General features: G+C 46.7%; 1 protein-coding gene across 2 annotated transcripts in view; it reads right to left on the minus strand.

Moving 5' to 3' along the window:
* Positions 1–15,172, minus strand: part of zeb1b (zinc finger E-box binding homeobox 1b) — a 74,459-nt gene extending 59,287 nt beyond the window's left edge. The window contains exon 1 of one of the 2 annotated variants that reach the window (XM_072667021.1): positions 15,069–15,172. In XM_072667021.1, coding sequence (XP_072523122.1) covers positions 15,069–15,126 — 58 coding nt within the window. In that variant the 5' untranslated portion in view covers positions 15,127–15,172. Of the gene's footprint in view, positions 1–12,970; positions 13,193–15,068 lie in introns of those variants that run through there. The other variant, XM_072667022.1, reaches the window with a different exon arrangement.
* Positions 15,173–18,004: the final 2,832 nt, after the last annotated feature.

Here is an 18,004-nt window from a genome sequence, read left to right on the forward strand (position 1 = left end):
CTTCTAGACACCGTAACGGAAAACTAAACAGTTGTAGAGTCTGAAGTGTGGAACTATTGAACAGTGGATACTGAAAACCGGATCAGACCAGTAACATCAGATCAGATGATACCAGCATTAAAGTACTTATGACATGCAAGCCTTAAGTATTACTTCAATTGTTAATAAGAAGTGCTTCTGTTGGGCAAAATGTCGGGCTCAAAGATTGCAAAAGCCTTGTAAGGCTGCCTGAAGGTTTCTCCTTTAGGGAAAAGGTGCCGGAGCGCAAAAAAAAAAAAAACTCACTGAAAATTGTGTGCTTGTGAGCAATCACCACGGCTCGCACATTCACTGCTCTGTTTAGCTGCTAAACAAAGCCTCAGACTCGGTGGTTCTGATCCTGCTGCTGATCAGAAGAACTAGAAGTGCTGGACTAAAACTCACTGTGTTTAACAGTGACTCAAAGTGATGAAAAAGAACAAGCGCTGTTTGTACGGCTGTGCTTATCTGTATCGCAATGGGCTCGCCCTGCAAAGAACAATCGGACCAGGTAGCTTTGGCTTCTCTGACCTTTGTTTTGCCGTGTGGTCTCCAGCTCATCACCTCCTCTTGATGTCGTAACCAGGTAAACAGCAGCGCACAGGTGAACACGGCAAGGCCAGAGTTTATTTTGACTGCAAACACCTGAGTCCATAGTCTGGATTAGGACTTTAGCCGATTCATGTGATCCACTCGGTGAAGCGGACACAGAAAAAGGGTGTGCTTTAAGAGCCACTATTAAGACCAGTAACACTCATTGTACATTACTGCTAATAAAATCGATGGTTTACGCCAATAACTGATCACCTTCAGCTGACTTTACACATGCTTTATTGATGATACACTGTCCAGTACAGAATCCTGCTGATTTGTTGAGATTAGGACGCACATGAACCACCGTCCTGAGTGTTTAATATCGCAGGATACCTGTTGACTAGATAGCAAGTCCAGAGATTTGATTCTGGCAGTGTAAACTGGCAGGGCCAAACTGTGTGTACTGCAAACAAAGGGTTAGCCGTTTTACAGTCGCTGGTCAAAATAACAAGTGGGAGTCTCCAGCACCAACAGGTGCCAGGTACAAGGAGAGAGAGGGCGAAAAAATGAGGAAGGGAAAAAGGCAGGGCTGTACAAGAAGAGAGAAACCACAAAGTGAAAAGATGGGAGACGTTTCCACTTCAGAAAACGTCGAAACTTCAAACCCAGAGAGAACCTGCATTGCAACTAATAGATGCAACTGATCCCCAGCATTAATATAAAAGGTATTATGCAGGTATATAGAGGTGGGATGCTGTGATCAAAAGTTCTGTTGGTACTAGGAGTAATTAAAATTGTGTTTTGAATGTGTATACTGTCAAACACCCTGTTTACACCTGTACACTCACGTCATGTGAACAGTATCTGCATTGTATCCTGATAAGATTTTAGCCACATGCATGTGGAAACAGGGTCAAAGTGCATCCAACAGTAAGGACCCCGTTTACACCTGGTCAAAACCCCTCCAAGTATATCCGAAATGTTACGAATATTTACCACACAATGAGCAAATTTGCATATTCCATCCCACACAAGGTATAAATGCATGTGACTAAAAATGTACATGGGGTCCTTGGGTAATTCTCTCTTTCACAGGGGCTCCCTCTGCAATTTTACTTCCATCCAGATCAGCCATGTCTGTTTTCCAGGTTAAATTACTGGCTGAACTACCTACTTTTACCTCATTTTCACTGGACGCAGCAGTGCTCTGATCATTTAAGGCCCATCCGGAAATCTCTGTGTTTTCCCCCAGGTAGAGGTCTCCCTATATATGGGGGTGCAAACGGGGTAAAAGGCAAAGCCTCGGAACGTACTCATGGTGATATGTTCACTATCACAGGGCTGAAGCCACACTGGCCAATTAGCTGGTGTTGAAGGTGAGAAATTCTTGGTGAGCTATTTAGCACATGACATCAGAGAGCCTGCGGGGAGCAGCGCTAACATATGGAGCCGTATAGCAAGAACAAACAATTTACTGAACACCACCCAAACACATCCATCATCACATGACAGCAACACAGCCAACACACCATAAACACACACACACAGCCAACGTGTATCATGAATAATTCACTTCGCGGTGGACCTTCTCTTCAGGGTGTGTCACAGGAAAACCCGACTACAGGATGCTACACCTGTTTACCATTAGACTGAAATATGAATCAGGGAATGGATGAAGGAAAGGAAGGAATGAGGCCTTAAATATGTGACCTAATCCAATCAAAGAACGATAAAATAGTAGGAGAATAAACAGGTGACTACTAAACACACTCACTCTCTTGCTCTCTCGCTCTGGCTCACGTGTCCGAGGCTGTGTAAGGCCTATTCAGTGTATTTTTTTCTCCTTTCTCTCAGGCTATACTTTTTTGCCCTCATCAAGCCTCTCAAGATGTTTACAGCTTCTGACAGTCAGTGTAGCAGCTAGCCTCGCACTATGTGACTAACATACACACACACACACACACATATACACAAGCACTAACTTACAAACAGTGAGTAAGTGATTCGTCCACGGCAGTGTCTGAATTCTCTGCATCACAGTCTGACCTAAGATTTTCCTCACACCCTCAGTCCTCTGGGGATTTAGAGACATAAGAACACACACACACACACACACACATACACACTCCTCCAGGTCTTCTCTGATAGATTATTAAAGGAGAATGCCCTTTTTGGTTTCCAGACAAAAGGTAACATGTCTCCTCAGAAGACATGGAGAGTAAAGCTGCAGCTCCCCTGACGCTTCATACATCACCGTGATATATTACTGCATCCTCTGGAGCCTCCTCTGCTCCATAAGCGCCCCATTCATACAGCGCAGCACCCGACGACCATGCGCACTGCCACCTCCATCCACCATTCACTTCATATTTACACCATTATTGTCGCTCCTTCTTAAACAGGCTGCACTGGACTGCTTAAGCACTGGTTTCATCCACAGGTGGAAAGAACTCCAGCGTTCTTCTGCCTCGTCTGCAACATCTGCTTTTGGGCAACAATTACCACAGAGATTACCAGACCTGGTGACTAAAAAACAAGCTAACAGAAGCTGACAGCATACAGAAACGCCTTGCCCAGCCTTACAGTATACTATAAAATACAGCACTCTCTGAAGCTGATAGTCAGTCTGTGTTCGCTTGTGGCCAACGGAACCGCAAATCGAAAGAATCGCGTCCCTTTTATTACTGTTAGTACTTTGCTCTAGGGCTGGGCGGTATCCCCTTTTTTCAGGCCGCCATTTGTCTCTATGTTTATGTGACTTCTGTACAATTTAAAAACTGAAAAACGATCAAACACAAAGCTCGGTTGTGACCGGTTCTGCCGTGTTTGGACTCCTAGTCTGCTAGCTAGGCTTAGGCGAGTTAGCTAGCAGTCTAATCACCAGAGCACAGACTGTGCTCCAGCTAACTGAGGCTGGAGGAGGATTACAGGCGAGTGAATGGTTTTGGAGGTGTTTCTGATGTTTCTGTGTTTTGTACGAGGGGGCTGGTAGGATAAAGTCCAGGTAATGTCTGGTACAACTGATTCGGACATTTGTGTTAATACATGCAGCTCCTCCGGGTAATGACTGCAAAAGATCTGGGTTACTGTACAGGTCTGAAAGGGGCTTAAGTCTGAAAAATAAATGAGGGGTTGATGCTTTATTCAGAACTGTACCGAACTCATACCGAACTGTGAGGTCCAAAGCGCAGTGTAAATCAACCCGTGACGTTCGTGCACCCTTACACACGCCTAGTACCATTGGATCTTCTGCACACATGCGGACTCCCATAGCCGACAAAAAATCTGGCTGATTTATTTGTTTGTTTTTTTCAGACAAAGGAAGGGCTAAGAGCTAGGATGTGTATGGTGGTGAGAGAGGACTATTTGGGGTTTTTTTGTTGTTGTTTTTTTTGGTGAAGTGATTCTCCTTGTAGCTCGAGGTGGAGATAAGAGGCAACAGGCCGGGTGCTGATAACCGTGTGCCAAGGACTCATCCTGGCACAGTCCGCACAGCAAGGTGGCAAAGGGGGCTTTCATTTACCGCTCCACTGATAGCAGAAGGAGGGAGAAAGACGGGAAGAACGAAAGAAAGAAAGAAAGGGAACAACTTACTGTTTACTGAATAAAAATGTTCTGGTGGGGACCTGCTTTTGTTTAGCGAAGGAAAAGAAAGAAAAAAAAGAGAGAGAGAGTGGTCGGAGAGAAGTGAAAGAGAGAGAGAGAGAGAGAGAGAGAGAGAGAGAGAGAGAGAGAGAGAGAGAGAACACCCTTCAGGGACTTGTTCAGGGCTGAAGCTCAGTCCCTGGAAACATTATTAAAAACAGTGAGTGTATCAGCAAAACAGACGTGCGATAAATTACCCCTCACAACGGGCAATTACTTATTCTCTCAGGTGTACTCCATAAAAACCCAACAGGTGTATACAAACACACACACACACACACAGTTCCCCTCAAGAGTATACCACTTAAGCTGTCAGCCAAAGAACAGAGTCATTTAGACAGGTGTACACACACAAACTTAATATCATCCCTGAGGCGGGGGAGGGAGGTGGAGAGAGAGCGAGAGAGAGAGAGCGAGAGAGAGAGAGAGAGCGCGAGAGAGAGAAAGAGAGGGGTCTTAATTTCCTGTGTGGTGTGGCACTGACCCTCTGACCTCTGACAGCATACACACACACACACACACACTCTGAGAGAGGGATGGCTGATTGTATTAGATGAGGTAATGCACCTCACACACCTGTCCTGTATATGAGTCACACTGACAGCAGACGCTTTCTCTGCAAAAGCTCAGGTATACTCTCTCTCTCACTCTCTCTCTCTCTCTCTCTCTTGCTCTCACACACACATTCTCTCTCTCTTTCATTTAATCCGTCACCCTCTCTATCTGCCTCTCTCTTTGTTTCTCTCTCAATCTGCCTCTTTCTCTATGTATCTCCATGTATCTGTCTCTCTATCTGTCTATCCATGTCTCTCACACAAACAGGAAACAGGAATGACAATGCAACGTAATACTAGCAGAACACACACACATACACACACACACACAGTGGAATGTCTGCTCTGTGTGTGTGTGTGTGTGTGTGTGTGTGTGTGTGTGTGTGTGTGTGTTTGTGCAGACTGTAACACTTGTGAAAGATTCTAACTGGCTGCTACTATTCTGGGGAGGTGAGTGTGCCTAATAGGCACCAACCTGTTTTTGTTCACCACCCTCTGTGTGTGTCTGTGTGTTTGGTGTGTGTGTGCGCATGTTTGTGTGCATGCTCACACATATAACCAATCATTTGCCATTACAGTCTATGACTGTGGCTGTGTGTGTGTGTGTGTGTGTGTTACTCTCTCTTATCCAGACATCTAGCTAGAATCATGTGTCCTCAGAGCACTGTTGACACTCATCACCCCAACACCAACGCCTGCTCTTCAGTCTCGTCCTGTCCTTTACACTTGCTGTGTTTGTCGCTTAGCAGAAACGCACACATTCGCACAGACACACTTACATTCCTTTCAGATCTGTGAAAGAGAGAACTCGAGGCCTGCAGAGATTCATCTACGAGTTCATTAATAATCTAATCAGACTCGTATACCTCCAGTGGTTTCTTCTGACTCTCGTACAGCCACCGTCTATCACAGTTTCTTCTGTGCAACAAGTGCTTTCTTCTGATGGTGCAGCAACACAACAGAAGCTGCATCACCCGCAACTCCCCATCTCCTGTACTGTACTGCAGTCGGGCAGATTAGCCTCATATCGCATGAGCATCATTACAGGGCGCCTCTGTTATTAAACGACTCCTGCGCTGCATTTTCTTTGTAGTCTGAGACCCTGCGTGAACCTGGTCACTTCATGTGACTAGTATCTGGGTTGTCTCCTGATCGGATTTTAGACACATGCGTTTACACTGAGTACGTTTACAATGGTCTCCGGTTAGTCCGACTGACATCCGATCACTGTGCGGGACAGAATATGCAAATCCACTTATTACTGGTGTTTCAGTTGTACGGATGCGTTTACACGTCTATAAATGTGTCTCAGACCTTCTCCTGAAGTGGTTTGAGTGATCAGATTTGTACCTGGTTTAAATGTTAAATATAATCCTGATACTCAAGACCGATGAAGTGACCAGGAGTAAACAGTCTCAGGTCCACTTCTGACATTTGGCCTGACACTGATCAGGGTCTACTGTAATCGCCCCTAGACCAGTAACCTACCCTACATCCCTGGCATCTGCTACACTCCACATCTCTGCCTCATCCTGATGTACCAGCACGTAAATATATACACTATATGGGCAAAAGTATTGGGACACCTGCTCATTCGTTGTTTCTTCAGACATCAAATAAGTTTATCCTGTTTTTGTTGGAGTAGCTGTCTCTACAGTCCAGGAAAGGCTTTCTACTAGATTGTGGTGCATTGCCATGAGGATTTGATTGCATTCAACGACAAAAGCATTCACAAGATTAGGATGTTGAATGATCACCCCCCCCCCTCCTCATCCCAGAAGTGATGGATGGAGAACCGTCATTCCAGAAAACACAGTTCCACTGCTCCACAGCTCAATGCCCCTCCAAGCCCATGCCTGGTATTGGGCACAGTGCCAATAGGTTCATCGTTTTTATCTGCTCCAGAGAGTCCCATTGTATTGGCAATGCTTTTCTACAAGGACTAGACAAGCTGTGTGTGCGCATTTGCACATCTGTGTCAGCAATGGGTGCAACTTTAAGTAGCTGAATGCATTCATTGGAATGGGTGTCCACAAATATTTGTATATATATATAGTGTATCAATGCAAATCAAGGATTACGCCAGAACACCTGGGCATAAAAATGGACTTACATGGTGTTAGGATGACCTCATATAATTTATTAGTGGTTTATAAGTGGTTTTGACCGGAGGTGTATGGGTTCCTCCCAAGTTTGACTTGTGATTCCTGTTTCTCTGCTACCTGGACGGCCTTTTTTGTAAGTGTGCCTTTAAAACCGATACATAGTCAGCCTTCTTTCTGACCGGCTCTCCAGTTATGTGTCTCGTTCACACTCTTTATAACATCAGTGTGAACAGGTGGGTCCAGACTGCTGTAGACTGAGCTTAATTTCCATATATGGATGATACAGACAGGGGAGGTAATGCTCAGAGTTTGCTGAATAATCATTGGAGCCCTGCATACGTTTAGTTTATGAAACAATGATGAAGCAAGAAAGTAGCCAAAGCAAACCTGGCCAAAAAAAACTGGACAACTTAGTCTGACATCCGTGTGTGGGTTCGAGCTCACATGCACTTAAACACCAGGAGGACACCTTCATATTCTAGGCTCCCTCGCTGTGGAGAATGGGTCATATGCAAATGGGCGTCCCGGCATGGGCAGTAGTTTCCCACAGGCAGAGAGAGAAAGAGTGTTCCTCCCCTCTCCGCACTCTTTCAATAGAGCTTTTCTTCCGCCGCTGAGCCTTCTCTATGGCCGCCAGTGGCCCACTGCATAGGTAGTGAGACCCCTTTCTCTTCTCTTCTCTAAAGCCTTAATACACAATAGCTCACTTAAGCATTCTCACACACACACACACACACACACACTCACAAACACACACATTGGCCAATAAAGAACAACCATGCACAGCTAAAAGGGGGTTCATGAGACTTGGGCCCTTTTGTAGAAGAAAGAGAGAGAGAGAGGTAAAGAGCAAGAGAGAGGGAATGTGGAAGAGAGGGAAAGAAATAAAGCTCTTTTCTTGCACGGTTTCTTGCTCCTCGTCCATGAGAGCTGAAACGGGGCTAATCATTAATCCCTATTCGCGAAATACAGGCCAGGCTGGAGTGCTATTCACCTCCGAAAACACTCCTGCAGGCCCAATTCCTCTAAACAGAAGAACTGAAGCAGGGCCTGATATTAGAGCTACCTACAGTAGGGTTCTTACCCGTATACTTGGCTACTGAGGCACGTTAACTCAGCTTTACATCATTCTGACTATGTAAGCTCCATTGTAGCTTAATGTGTATTGCTTTTGCCTCAGGTGATGGAGAAATGCTTTGCTTTTGTCGAGGCCCATTTCCCTTTCTGGCCTTTTCATCAGCTCTAATTAACAAAACAAAAGGTGCCCGTTTCCTCCTTTAAAACTCTATGAAGAGACTCAAAAACAAGGGGCGATACGCAAACGGTCCAAACACCAACCTGAACTTCGTCCAACTTGCCCTGTCCTTATTTAACGCCCTCGGCGCTCAAACGCTCAAAAGCACTTTTGCACAAATGCAGACGCGCACATTCTCACACTCGGGCCTTTCTCGAGAGGGCGTCCATGTTGTTATGCAAAGCGCAGGGAGAGAGGAGTTAGCCTGCCAGTTTACAACAGCCCTTCAATGACACCTCAGCAGGCCTCCAAAAAACTGACCCCCTGCCTCCTGCAGGCCCTCCCCCCACCTGACCTCCATACGAGGGAGTGGGCCTTAGCTGCCCTGGAGGGGGTGGACTGAATGGGGTAAGTGGGGGAAAAAAACAGAGCCGAGATCCAGTCACAGTGTTTGTGTTTGTGTGTGCGTGTGTGTGTGTGTGTGTGTGTGTGTGTGTGTGCGTGTGCACAGAGACTTAACACACAGCCAATTTGTTACGCTGGACGCCTCACAATGGCACAGGGGGAGAAAGTGAAGTCATACTTGAGGCAATGCATGGACGCCCATGGCAAAGGTCAGTCAGCATCAGCCTGCTACTGTGTCAGAGAGGAGGAGATATAGCTAGAGGAAGAGAGAAAGGCGCAAATATTATATAAAATCGATCAGCCATAACATTAAAACCACTGGTGTCTCTCTCTTTACAAAGGCTATTGTCTAGAGGGGGGATAATCTGTTAGACGGCAACTGAACAGTCAGTTGGACATGGACGAAATGGACAGTGACTTTGACAAGGGCCATATCCTTACGGCCAGATAACGAAGTCGGAGCATCTCCAAAACTGCAAGAATTGCTGGGGGGCAGGGGTTGTAGGCGATGGGGAGTAGCTACTGTCAGTGGTCCAAGGAGGGACAAGCTACTGGTCTGGTTTGAACGGACAACAAAGCTACGGACACACAAGTCACAGTCAAAGTTTCATTCTTGTTGAGGAATCCATGTGTATGAACACTGCACAGCTGCCCATGCTAACGCCTGTCTACAGCCAAAACCACCTACAATGTGAACACGAGCATATATGTGCAAATATGTACCTACATGTACAAAGGTATAGTATATAATTTATAGTAATTTCTCCACTTGCCTCTTACAATAAGCAACAAAGCCGGATGAGCCCTTTTAACAACTTTTTCCAGCAACACTAAAATCTTTTAAAGGCTAGGCATGATTTGTAATGGGTCAGTCCAAAAGCAAATGACTGAATTAATGATCAGAATAATCTGAATGCTGCTAAACTACTGACATAATCGAGAGTAACAGCCTTAGAAAAGAGCTGGAAAGAACTTCAGGAGAAAAGAGAGACAATATAGCAGGAGAGAAGAGGTGAGAGTGGGAGGGATATAGAAAAAAAAAGTGGGCTGGTACAGGGGGATGGAGCTTTGGCCGTCTTTTTCCTGACTCGGCAATCTGAAATGGACTTGTGGAGGAAGTCTCTGAAAGACGGCAGATAAATGAAAATTTCCTCCGCGGCTTGACTGCGCACACCAGGGGGAGACCCTTTAAATGTTAACAGATGGCTTTTAAAATGTTCAAACAGCATGTCATCTCACACAAACCCCCCTAAACACACTCCCAACAGCCTTCACGACACACGCGCGCACACAGAGATACACCAACACTTCACGTAAGCACAATGTAGCAGCCTACAACTCGCTTTCCTGCAGTCAAAGCTGTTTCTGAAGTTGCTAGAATTTGTTCTCATTGTTTCAAATCCTAAATGGTTCAACGCTTCACGACTGCAGGAGGAGAAAAGCGGCCTAGTGCGGTAACTCAACGTCCATCAGCCAAATAAAGTCCACCACACCTAACCCACGACTGGTCTGCTTGCCCACGGCTCTCCAAAACAAACGGCAGTAAACAGGATAACCGTCTCACGAGTGACGTGGGCGCGTGCAAAACTGTTTGCGTTCCCATGTGTGAAAGTGATCGAGTCAAATTGTGTGTTTCCATTCGAGTCAGAGGTGTAAATTCAAGGCTTTGTAGCGTCTCAAATTATACCAAAAACATACAGCCTGCCTAAAAGCTCCTTTGAAACATAAGCTTCATTTTGCAAAGCCACTACAAAGAGCAGCACGCCCATGGAGCGCTGCCCTGTTTATTTTCTTAGCCATGCTAATACCGGTCAGCCACATTCCTCTGCTCCAAACTGGGAGGTTTCAGATTGCCCTGCGGTATTCCTGCGAGCGTGGAGGTGGAGGAGGAAGGGAGGGAGGGAGGGAGGGAGGGAGGGAGGGAGGCCGAGAGGAGCGCGCCTGCCCCATGAACGACAAACACCTGTCGCCTCGCCAACCGTTAGCACCTCCACGTTATGCTTCACGCTTCTGCCCACTTCTTGGGTCACGTGGTGCAGGAAGGCCACATGGTCAAAAATGCAGACAGTTCGGAGATGAGATGAGCAGACAGGTGCTGATGGAACACATACAGTATTGTGCCACCAGGCCACCTGGAAGACACATATATACAGCTGCTGTTTATCTGAGCTATAGGCGTTCATTTGCTTGGAGAAACATGTAGAACTTTTTTTTTTATTATTATTATTTAAATATAGTAATAAAACAGTTATGTCTATAAGTCCGTTTATATGTCAGTTTCCGAAGCTCTCCTCATGGCAGCCCAGTATTTACAGCCACCATCCAATACCTGGTTGGGATAATCAATACTTCATTAAGTTCAGGTGTGCTGCTGGGGGATTTGGACACATCCATACAGTGGCTGGGCTCCATTAAAAACAAGAAATCACAATAACTGTACTTCTACTGTATGCTTGTTTATTCTAGGCCTTCATTATTTCACCAAGCCTGGATGAAGGCATCTCAACACCATCTGTTAGACAAAACAGAAAAAAAGTGGAGTGACAAACTACTTTGGGTGTCAGACAAGTCTCAAGAAGCTCAGCACCTTTTGTTCCTCCAGAGTTCCTGGACCAGTCATTCTGACCCCAGATCAAAAGTATTTCATCAGTTTCATAAACACTAGGCAGTCACACTGAGAAATACAGTTCTCCTGACGTCTGCAGTCTTTCGCTTTCTAGTCTGGAGCTGCGAGAAACAGCTGCAGCGGTTCAGGTGGACTGGCCGGCGTGTGAGGAACACCCTGAAGTGGCACTCCCACAGTCCGCTCTAATGAAGTCTCTCCCTGCTGAAAAATTCTTCACCTGTGGCCTAACAGCCCCTGGTCTCTAAATAGGGGTAAACAGCTTACCCTCGCACAAAGCAACAACCACACCACAGATTTTTTCACCTGGTGGCTAAGTGCTTCCTCCTGCTCAGTCTGGAGATGTGCTCGCGCCCTGGCCAAAGATCCAGCACCAGGGGACCGATATCCATCCCCCTCCCCCTCCCTCCTCCCTCGCTTTCCGACCAGGGAATGTGGCAGGGAGCACTGTGACAGTCTATAAGCAGAATTTGATTATAACTGCGACAGGTTACGTTCAGGAGACGCACTGGTTCGACAGTACAGGCAAAGTACACGTTAAAGGCAAGAGTACATGCTGCTAACGACGCCATCTAAAGCTGGATAATTGGGTCCTGGGATTGGTTAAAGGGAGATTTGTTTTCAAATGGGAGTCAGATGGTCAGTTGTCAGCACACAGCTCAGAACACCTCAGAACCCCTCACGAGGCTCAGTCAGCCATGCTGTGACCACTTTTGAGAGCTTGGGAGGTGCTTTTTTTTCTCCCAGTAACACACTTGCCACCAAACCTACAATCACATGGGCTTTGTAGGTCTTTTGATCTTGCTGGAGCAGTTTCACGAGTTTCCATGGCGTTCAATATGGATATGAACACCGGACTATCGTCTTACTGGAAAACTGAAGCCTTCATCGAGACCCGAGTGACGTAATAAAAGAGCACCACTGTGAAGCTCTGTCATGATCTAAGAGAGGACTCTTTGAGAGGAGCTTAATAAGAGTAGTATAACTACTGTATTGATACGGACTGCTGGCCTTCAAAGGTCAAAGGCCATAAACCAACAGGACTATACTAGCATCCACCTTCTAATGATCCATCTGACCATCAACGCGCCCAGCGAAGGAGAGGAGAGGGGAGGGAGGGGCGTATGTAAATGACGCACAGACGCACGCACTCTCTCATTCAATCAGAAACCAAGGAATGAGTTAACCCCGCCTTTCAAATCACTGATCAGCCAATCAGCCAGTCGACAGCTGTCAGTATTGAATTCTGGACCTTGCTCAGATCCGTTTGATCAGCAAAACAACTCAAAACTTATTGATTCATTTCGTTTATTTTTTTATTTTTTTTTACTGTTACGTTTTAATGCATTTTTATGCATAAGAAGAAAAATACAGAGTTATAATTTTTAATGCTTACAGTGTATCTGTCAGTTTTCAGTGTGTATGTGTTAAATGCCTCTCCATTTCCAAACCAGGTGTTTTGCATGTTCCAGGTGCGTCTCTGTACCTGAGCCCTCTCCTATCCACTGCCCAGTTTAACCACACAGTAAAAGCACCGAGGGAGGAACCCAAACCGCAGAACTGCTAAAGTACAGCATGCTAACACCCCCTTCACCTCCACCTCCTCCACCTCCTCCTCGGAGCGCTTGTTTGCAGCACGTCTCCGCTCATCGCTAACGGCAGGCAGGTAAAAGGGTGGATAAGCAGCGACTTCCAGCCCTCCGCTGTCTCTCTGCGCTCTGTAACGCATGCAACGGGCAGATCAGCAGGCACGAACCGCGCGCGCACGCCTTTCCCTCAGATATATTCACCGAGACCGAGAGCGACTGAGTGCATGCGAAACACACCAAACCCCGTGGGCTTTTTTTTCTACCTGCACAAGTTGACATTTTGGTGCAGGGCGCGACGGACGCCTTCCAGCTGCTGGCAAAAGGGGAAAAACACCAACAACAAGCTTTCTGAGAAACCGATCCTTCTGCGTCCTCGACTTCAGCTGCAGCACCGAAAATCGATTGCACGGTGTTGGCGAATGGTTTACGCACGGTGTGTGCGCGCGAGCGTGCGTGTGTGTAAGAGAGAGTGTGTGTGTGTGTGTGTGTGTATTTTTTTTTATCTTCACCCCCCCCCCACTCACCCCCCACCCCACTCAGCGGTGTTAGCTACCTCCCTCCGATCAGGTGCACGCAGCCTGCGCGCGGAGCACCACCGCTAAACGGCGCGCGACTAAACGCGTCCCTCTCAACAAGCCCTGTTTTAATGAATTCGCAGAGAGGAAAAATCATAGCTAGAGGTGTGAACGAGTTTTTAAAAAAAAAAAAAAAGTATTAAAAGGGGGGGTCTTATCAATCAAACCGAAACGGCGAGGTCTGAGACGACGAGCTGCCCCAAGCCGTGCAGCACGAGCTCAAACGCAACACCTCACTGTGCACAAAGTGGTGAAATGTGCAAGCACATCAACACACCACCTCCCCTCAGCTCACCCTACACCTCCACATAACATAACATGCCATGTGCAGAAGATTAGAAAACACGTCATGGCTACAGTTTCATGTTCCACAAATACAAAATAAGCACCTAAAAGTCCACACAAGCCTTCACTCCCACTTTACAGCGCAGTGCATACAAAAACAACGAAAAGCAGCCGAGCTCTGGCCAGTGAGAGCAACGCAGTTAACGCAGAACCAGCAGCTGCAGCTGTGGGAGCGCCAAACTTGAGAAGTGCATGCAAGAAAAAAGGCAAAAGAGCAAAAACGAGCAGTAGTGAGAAATTCAGTGAGCCAAATGCAGTCACGGCTGTGTAGAGTCCAGCAGTGAAGAGCCTCTCCTCGCCCAAGCCCTGAGTGTGATCCATCAGTATGGATGCATTCCTTATATAGGCTGCTGCTGCTCGGAGTCCCAGTCCTTCCCTCCTCAGCGTTACCACCCAGCCAGCCAGCAATGTGGCAGCAGCAGCCTACAGCCCACAAACACAGGTTGCCCCCCGCCTCCTGTATATCCCCTTTAAGACCGAAACACGCTACATATCACACATGTGGCGTCAAACACGTCCTTACTTCGCCTCGAAAACTTTGGAAACAACTTTCCTCTCGGGGGTTTCAGTGTTCACTGACTGCTCCCCTGCTCCCCTGCTCCCCTCGCTGTGTTTCCCTCAGTGCAGCAACAGCGTGTGCTGCCCGTTATCTCTCATGCACTCACTCCGGGCTCGGCTATATAGCTAAGCAGGCTGGGGAAGCGTGCACGGCTTTACCGAGCAGCTCGGCTCGGCTCGGCTTCAGGAAAAGTCCCGGTCGCTGTGAGTTGTGTGAGTTGTGTGAGTTGTGTAAAATAAGGGGGACGCTGACGGACATTTCTGCCCTAGCGGGTTTCTCTAACGGGATCCTGACTAGTGAGTGAGGGCTTAGCTCGCTGGCTAACGCGTTACCTGCTACCACGCAGGGCTGGGGCGGAACAGCAGCCCGTTAGAGATAAGTTTGAGCACAAAGTTGGTCAAAAACGACTCTTTCAGGCGCCTTCAGGACCATTTCCACAACATGTCGACCCCCTTTACCGTTTCTAACGGACTCTCGTAGGAAAGTGTACTTTCAGGGCGGAGACCGTAAGCAGGTACACGGGGGGCGCATAAGTTTAAGAGTCCGTACGGGGACGAAAATAACGAACATAATAAACCTTCGTGTGTCCGCTAGAGGAGAGCGCTTTAGTGTGAAAAGGAAAAAGAGGGCCGAAGGAAAAGGGAGAGAGAGCCGGCGCTGCTGTCGTACAGCGAGGGACCGGCTCCGTGTAACGGTCCTCAGGTATAACGGTACAGCGCGGCGGCGCGCGAGCGCTACTTTCCCCCACTAGTTTGACTTGAGTCAGAGGAAAACACACGCGCTCGCGCTCGCGCCCGAACATGCGCGCGCGGAGCTCGGCGGCTCCGGTAGGAGAAGTTAACGGCGGGTGGAGAGAAGGAGAGACCCGCTTCTTTAACTCACCGCTCGTCCGCCGCGGGTTCGCCTGCTTTCTGCGCTTACACCTGGGGCCATCCGCCATGATCCTTTCGCTGTGTGTGTGTGTGTAAATGCTGCCGGAGAGTCACCTCCTCTCGCCCCCACACCTCCCCTCCCGTCCCCTCCCCTCCCTCCTGCCTTCCACTGCACCTCCCCTCCCCTGCACCTGGTTTACGACACTGCGCTTTGCGACATTTACCTTCTTGCCCGCTTACACCTACCCCCCCCCCCCTGTGTTTTTTTTTTACTACCCCTCCTCATCCTCCCTCCGGAGAGGGGCAGGACCCGCCCCCTCACACCACGCGCTCCTGTTTCTTCCGCCCCGAGACCCCGCGCGCACGCGCTCTGACACAAACACACACTGAACATGAGGCTTGACCTGCACCACACACACACACACACACACACACTGTGTATACACTCTGATGTCATTCATATGTGATCATATATGGTGTAGCTGAAGACTGCAGACATGTAAAGAGACTCACTGCTGTGGCAGTAAATGGTTAAAGGACACCTGTTTTCCTTTACCCTCTTTACCAGTGTTCTTACCCCTGTGAAACAACGACCCGGGTAAAAGTGCTTCTCCAAGACCACAGCCCGAGTTAAAACAGCCCTAGCTTTCAGTGGAGCCACCAGTACCATAATAAAGCCGTGTGTTGTCGCCACACAAAGCTGGGTATTCTCAGTAGTGTTGTTTTTCATGGGCCAATAGAAATGCTCCAAACTGACTCCCCACCAAAAACACCAGCCAACATGCTGGTGTGAGGTTCACATGGGTGGCAACTGGGCTAGGTGGGTTCCAGGTGGGCATGGGCTCTGAGTGGGTGTGGACATGCATTTTTACTGGGTCCCAGTTGGGCTTTTCTAAATTGGCCCCATTGTTAAAGCCATCCTAATCTCACATGGGTCCCATTTGCAGTGTACAACCCAGATGGGGCCATGTTTAACCCCTCCTGGTCCCATCACTAACCCTGGTGGGCATCCAAGTGTGGGGCCACTGTGAGGACAAAACTTTTTTGGGGGCCGTTTTGGGGGCCGTTTTGGGGGCCAGTGATTCATTACAACTGTTTTAATTGGTCTTTGCCTGGTTAAGTGGTTCTTCTTTACATACCATCAGGTCCATAAGTATTTGGACACTGACTATTTTTGTCATTTCGGCTAAAGTCTGAACCCATGAACATCACCACTGACTCAATGCGGACTTTCCTCCTTTCAGAAGCTTTTCCAGGTCTTTACAACAGCCACTTTCAGTTTCTGCTTGTTCGTGGGTCTTTCTGCCTTCAGGTTTGTCTTCAGAAAGTGAAAAGCATGCTCAGCTGGGTTGAGGTTATGTGACTGAACAATGTCAGTTATTGTGACACAAGTGCACCAAACCAATGGGACCCCCAATGGAAATGGATGATTCTGGTTATATAAAGCAAATCGTTTGTTAAGCAGATATTTTTTAATTAGTCAATTAATTGATGTTATTTGATAGCACCAGTATTCATATAGTGCAAAACAAAAAAGTTAATGTAGCTTAAATGTAGGTGAGGAGCTGTATGCCCATTGATCACCTGTGCCTTCACCCAAGTCTATGGTACTGGGTTCCTGCCACAAAATATTTAAGTAATCAGTATTTTTGAATGAAGTAAGGTACGATCAGTTGTAATTGTAATTACTTGTACCGTTGGTGAAAGTTCCCTTGAAGTTCTAAAAGATGTTCCAAAAAAAAATTAATCAATATAACCGAGCTAGGGCATGGTTTCCAAAACTGCATGACAGACTATATCTGAAACCGACAGGATAATACAGACTGTTTTAATGTTTTATTGGACACTTTGATTTTCCCAGAAGTTGTAAATTATACATGACCTTTTTTATTTAGACGGTATTCAAATGCAAAGCAATGTGGGCAGAGCTTCAAAGTGCTGCCATTCATTCATCAATTATTTACTTTGATCTCACTTCATTGATGATATTTGGGGCTTGTGTTTTTAAACACACAATAACAGTTTGGCAATTTCTGATGCCTGTCTGAAGCGTCAAACTGAAAGTTTAACTGGAGAGGATTCTTTTAAATCCCTTTGGCAAAGTAACCGCTTAGACTGAAACTTCAAAACGAGACTTTACAGATCTTGGTATAAAGAAACTTTTTTTCAGTAAATGGTTAAGAGTCACCTGTTTTCTGAAATGCAGGATAACAGAGTCACTCTAACTTTTATCACAACCTGAAACCAAACTCAGGTAAAAGTGCAGTTCCTTTAATTAAATAACAATTTGTGTAAAAGTATTTTTTTTCCTAAAGTAAAGCTAAAGTAAAAACATGCCAGGTCAAAAAGTGCACTAAACACTCTATAAAGGGGTTCTTCCGGGGTTCTTTAGTGAAGGCACCTGTACTGTATTAAATCATTACAGTTCTTCTCCACACCCAAAAAGGAGTTCTTCAAATGTTCCTTGCTAAAGCCAATGCTTCTGTATAGAACCAGGACAACCCAAAGAACACTTAGATGCTTTAATTGCTCTTTGCGTGGTTAAATGGTTCTTTATAAAGTCCATAAGTATTTGGACAGTGACGCATTGTTTTTGTAATTGTGTGCAGACGTTCAGCTTTAACTCAAGAGGTCTAGTCTGCAAGGTGTTCTAAAATTAGTGTGGTTGAGCAGGAACACCTCCAAACTGCTGTATATAGAAGTCTGGCCCTCCAGAACCAGTGTTTTCCACTCTGGGTCAGGGGCAAAAGACATTACACTGGGCCCCACAACTCTGCCACACAACTCTGCCAAAATAATAATACATTTTTAGGGCCCCTGTCAGTCACAGGCCTTTAGAATCATCCTACCCCCCTACCCCCACCAAAGGCGCCCTGATTTTAGTATAAACAAACAAAACATTAACTTCCTGTAGCTGCTGCCCACATCAGACTTAAAACCCTGACG

This window comes from Salminus brasiliensis, chromosome 22 (genome assembly GCF_030463535.1).
Source record: "Salminus brasiliensis chromosome 22, fSalBra1.hap2, whole genome shotgun sequence".
In the NCBI taxonomy this organism is placed as follows: domain Eukaryota; kingdom Metazoa; phylum Chordata; class Actinopteri; order Characiformes; family Bryconidae; genus Salminus; species Salminus brasiliensis.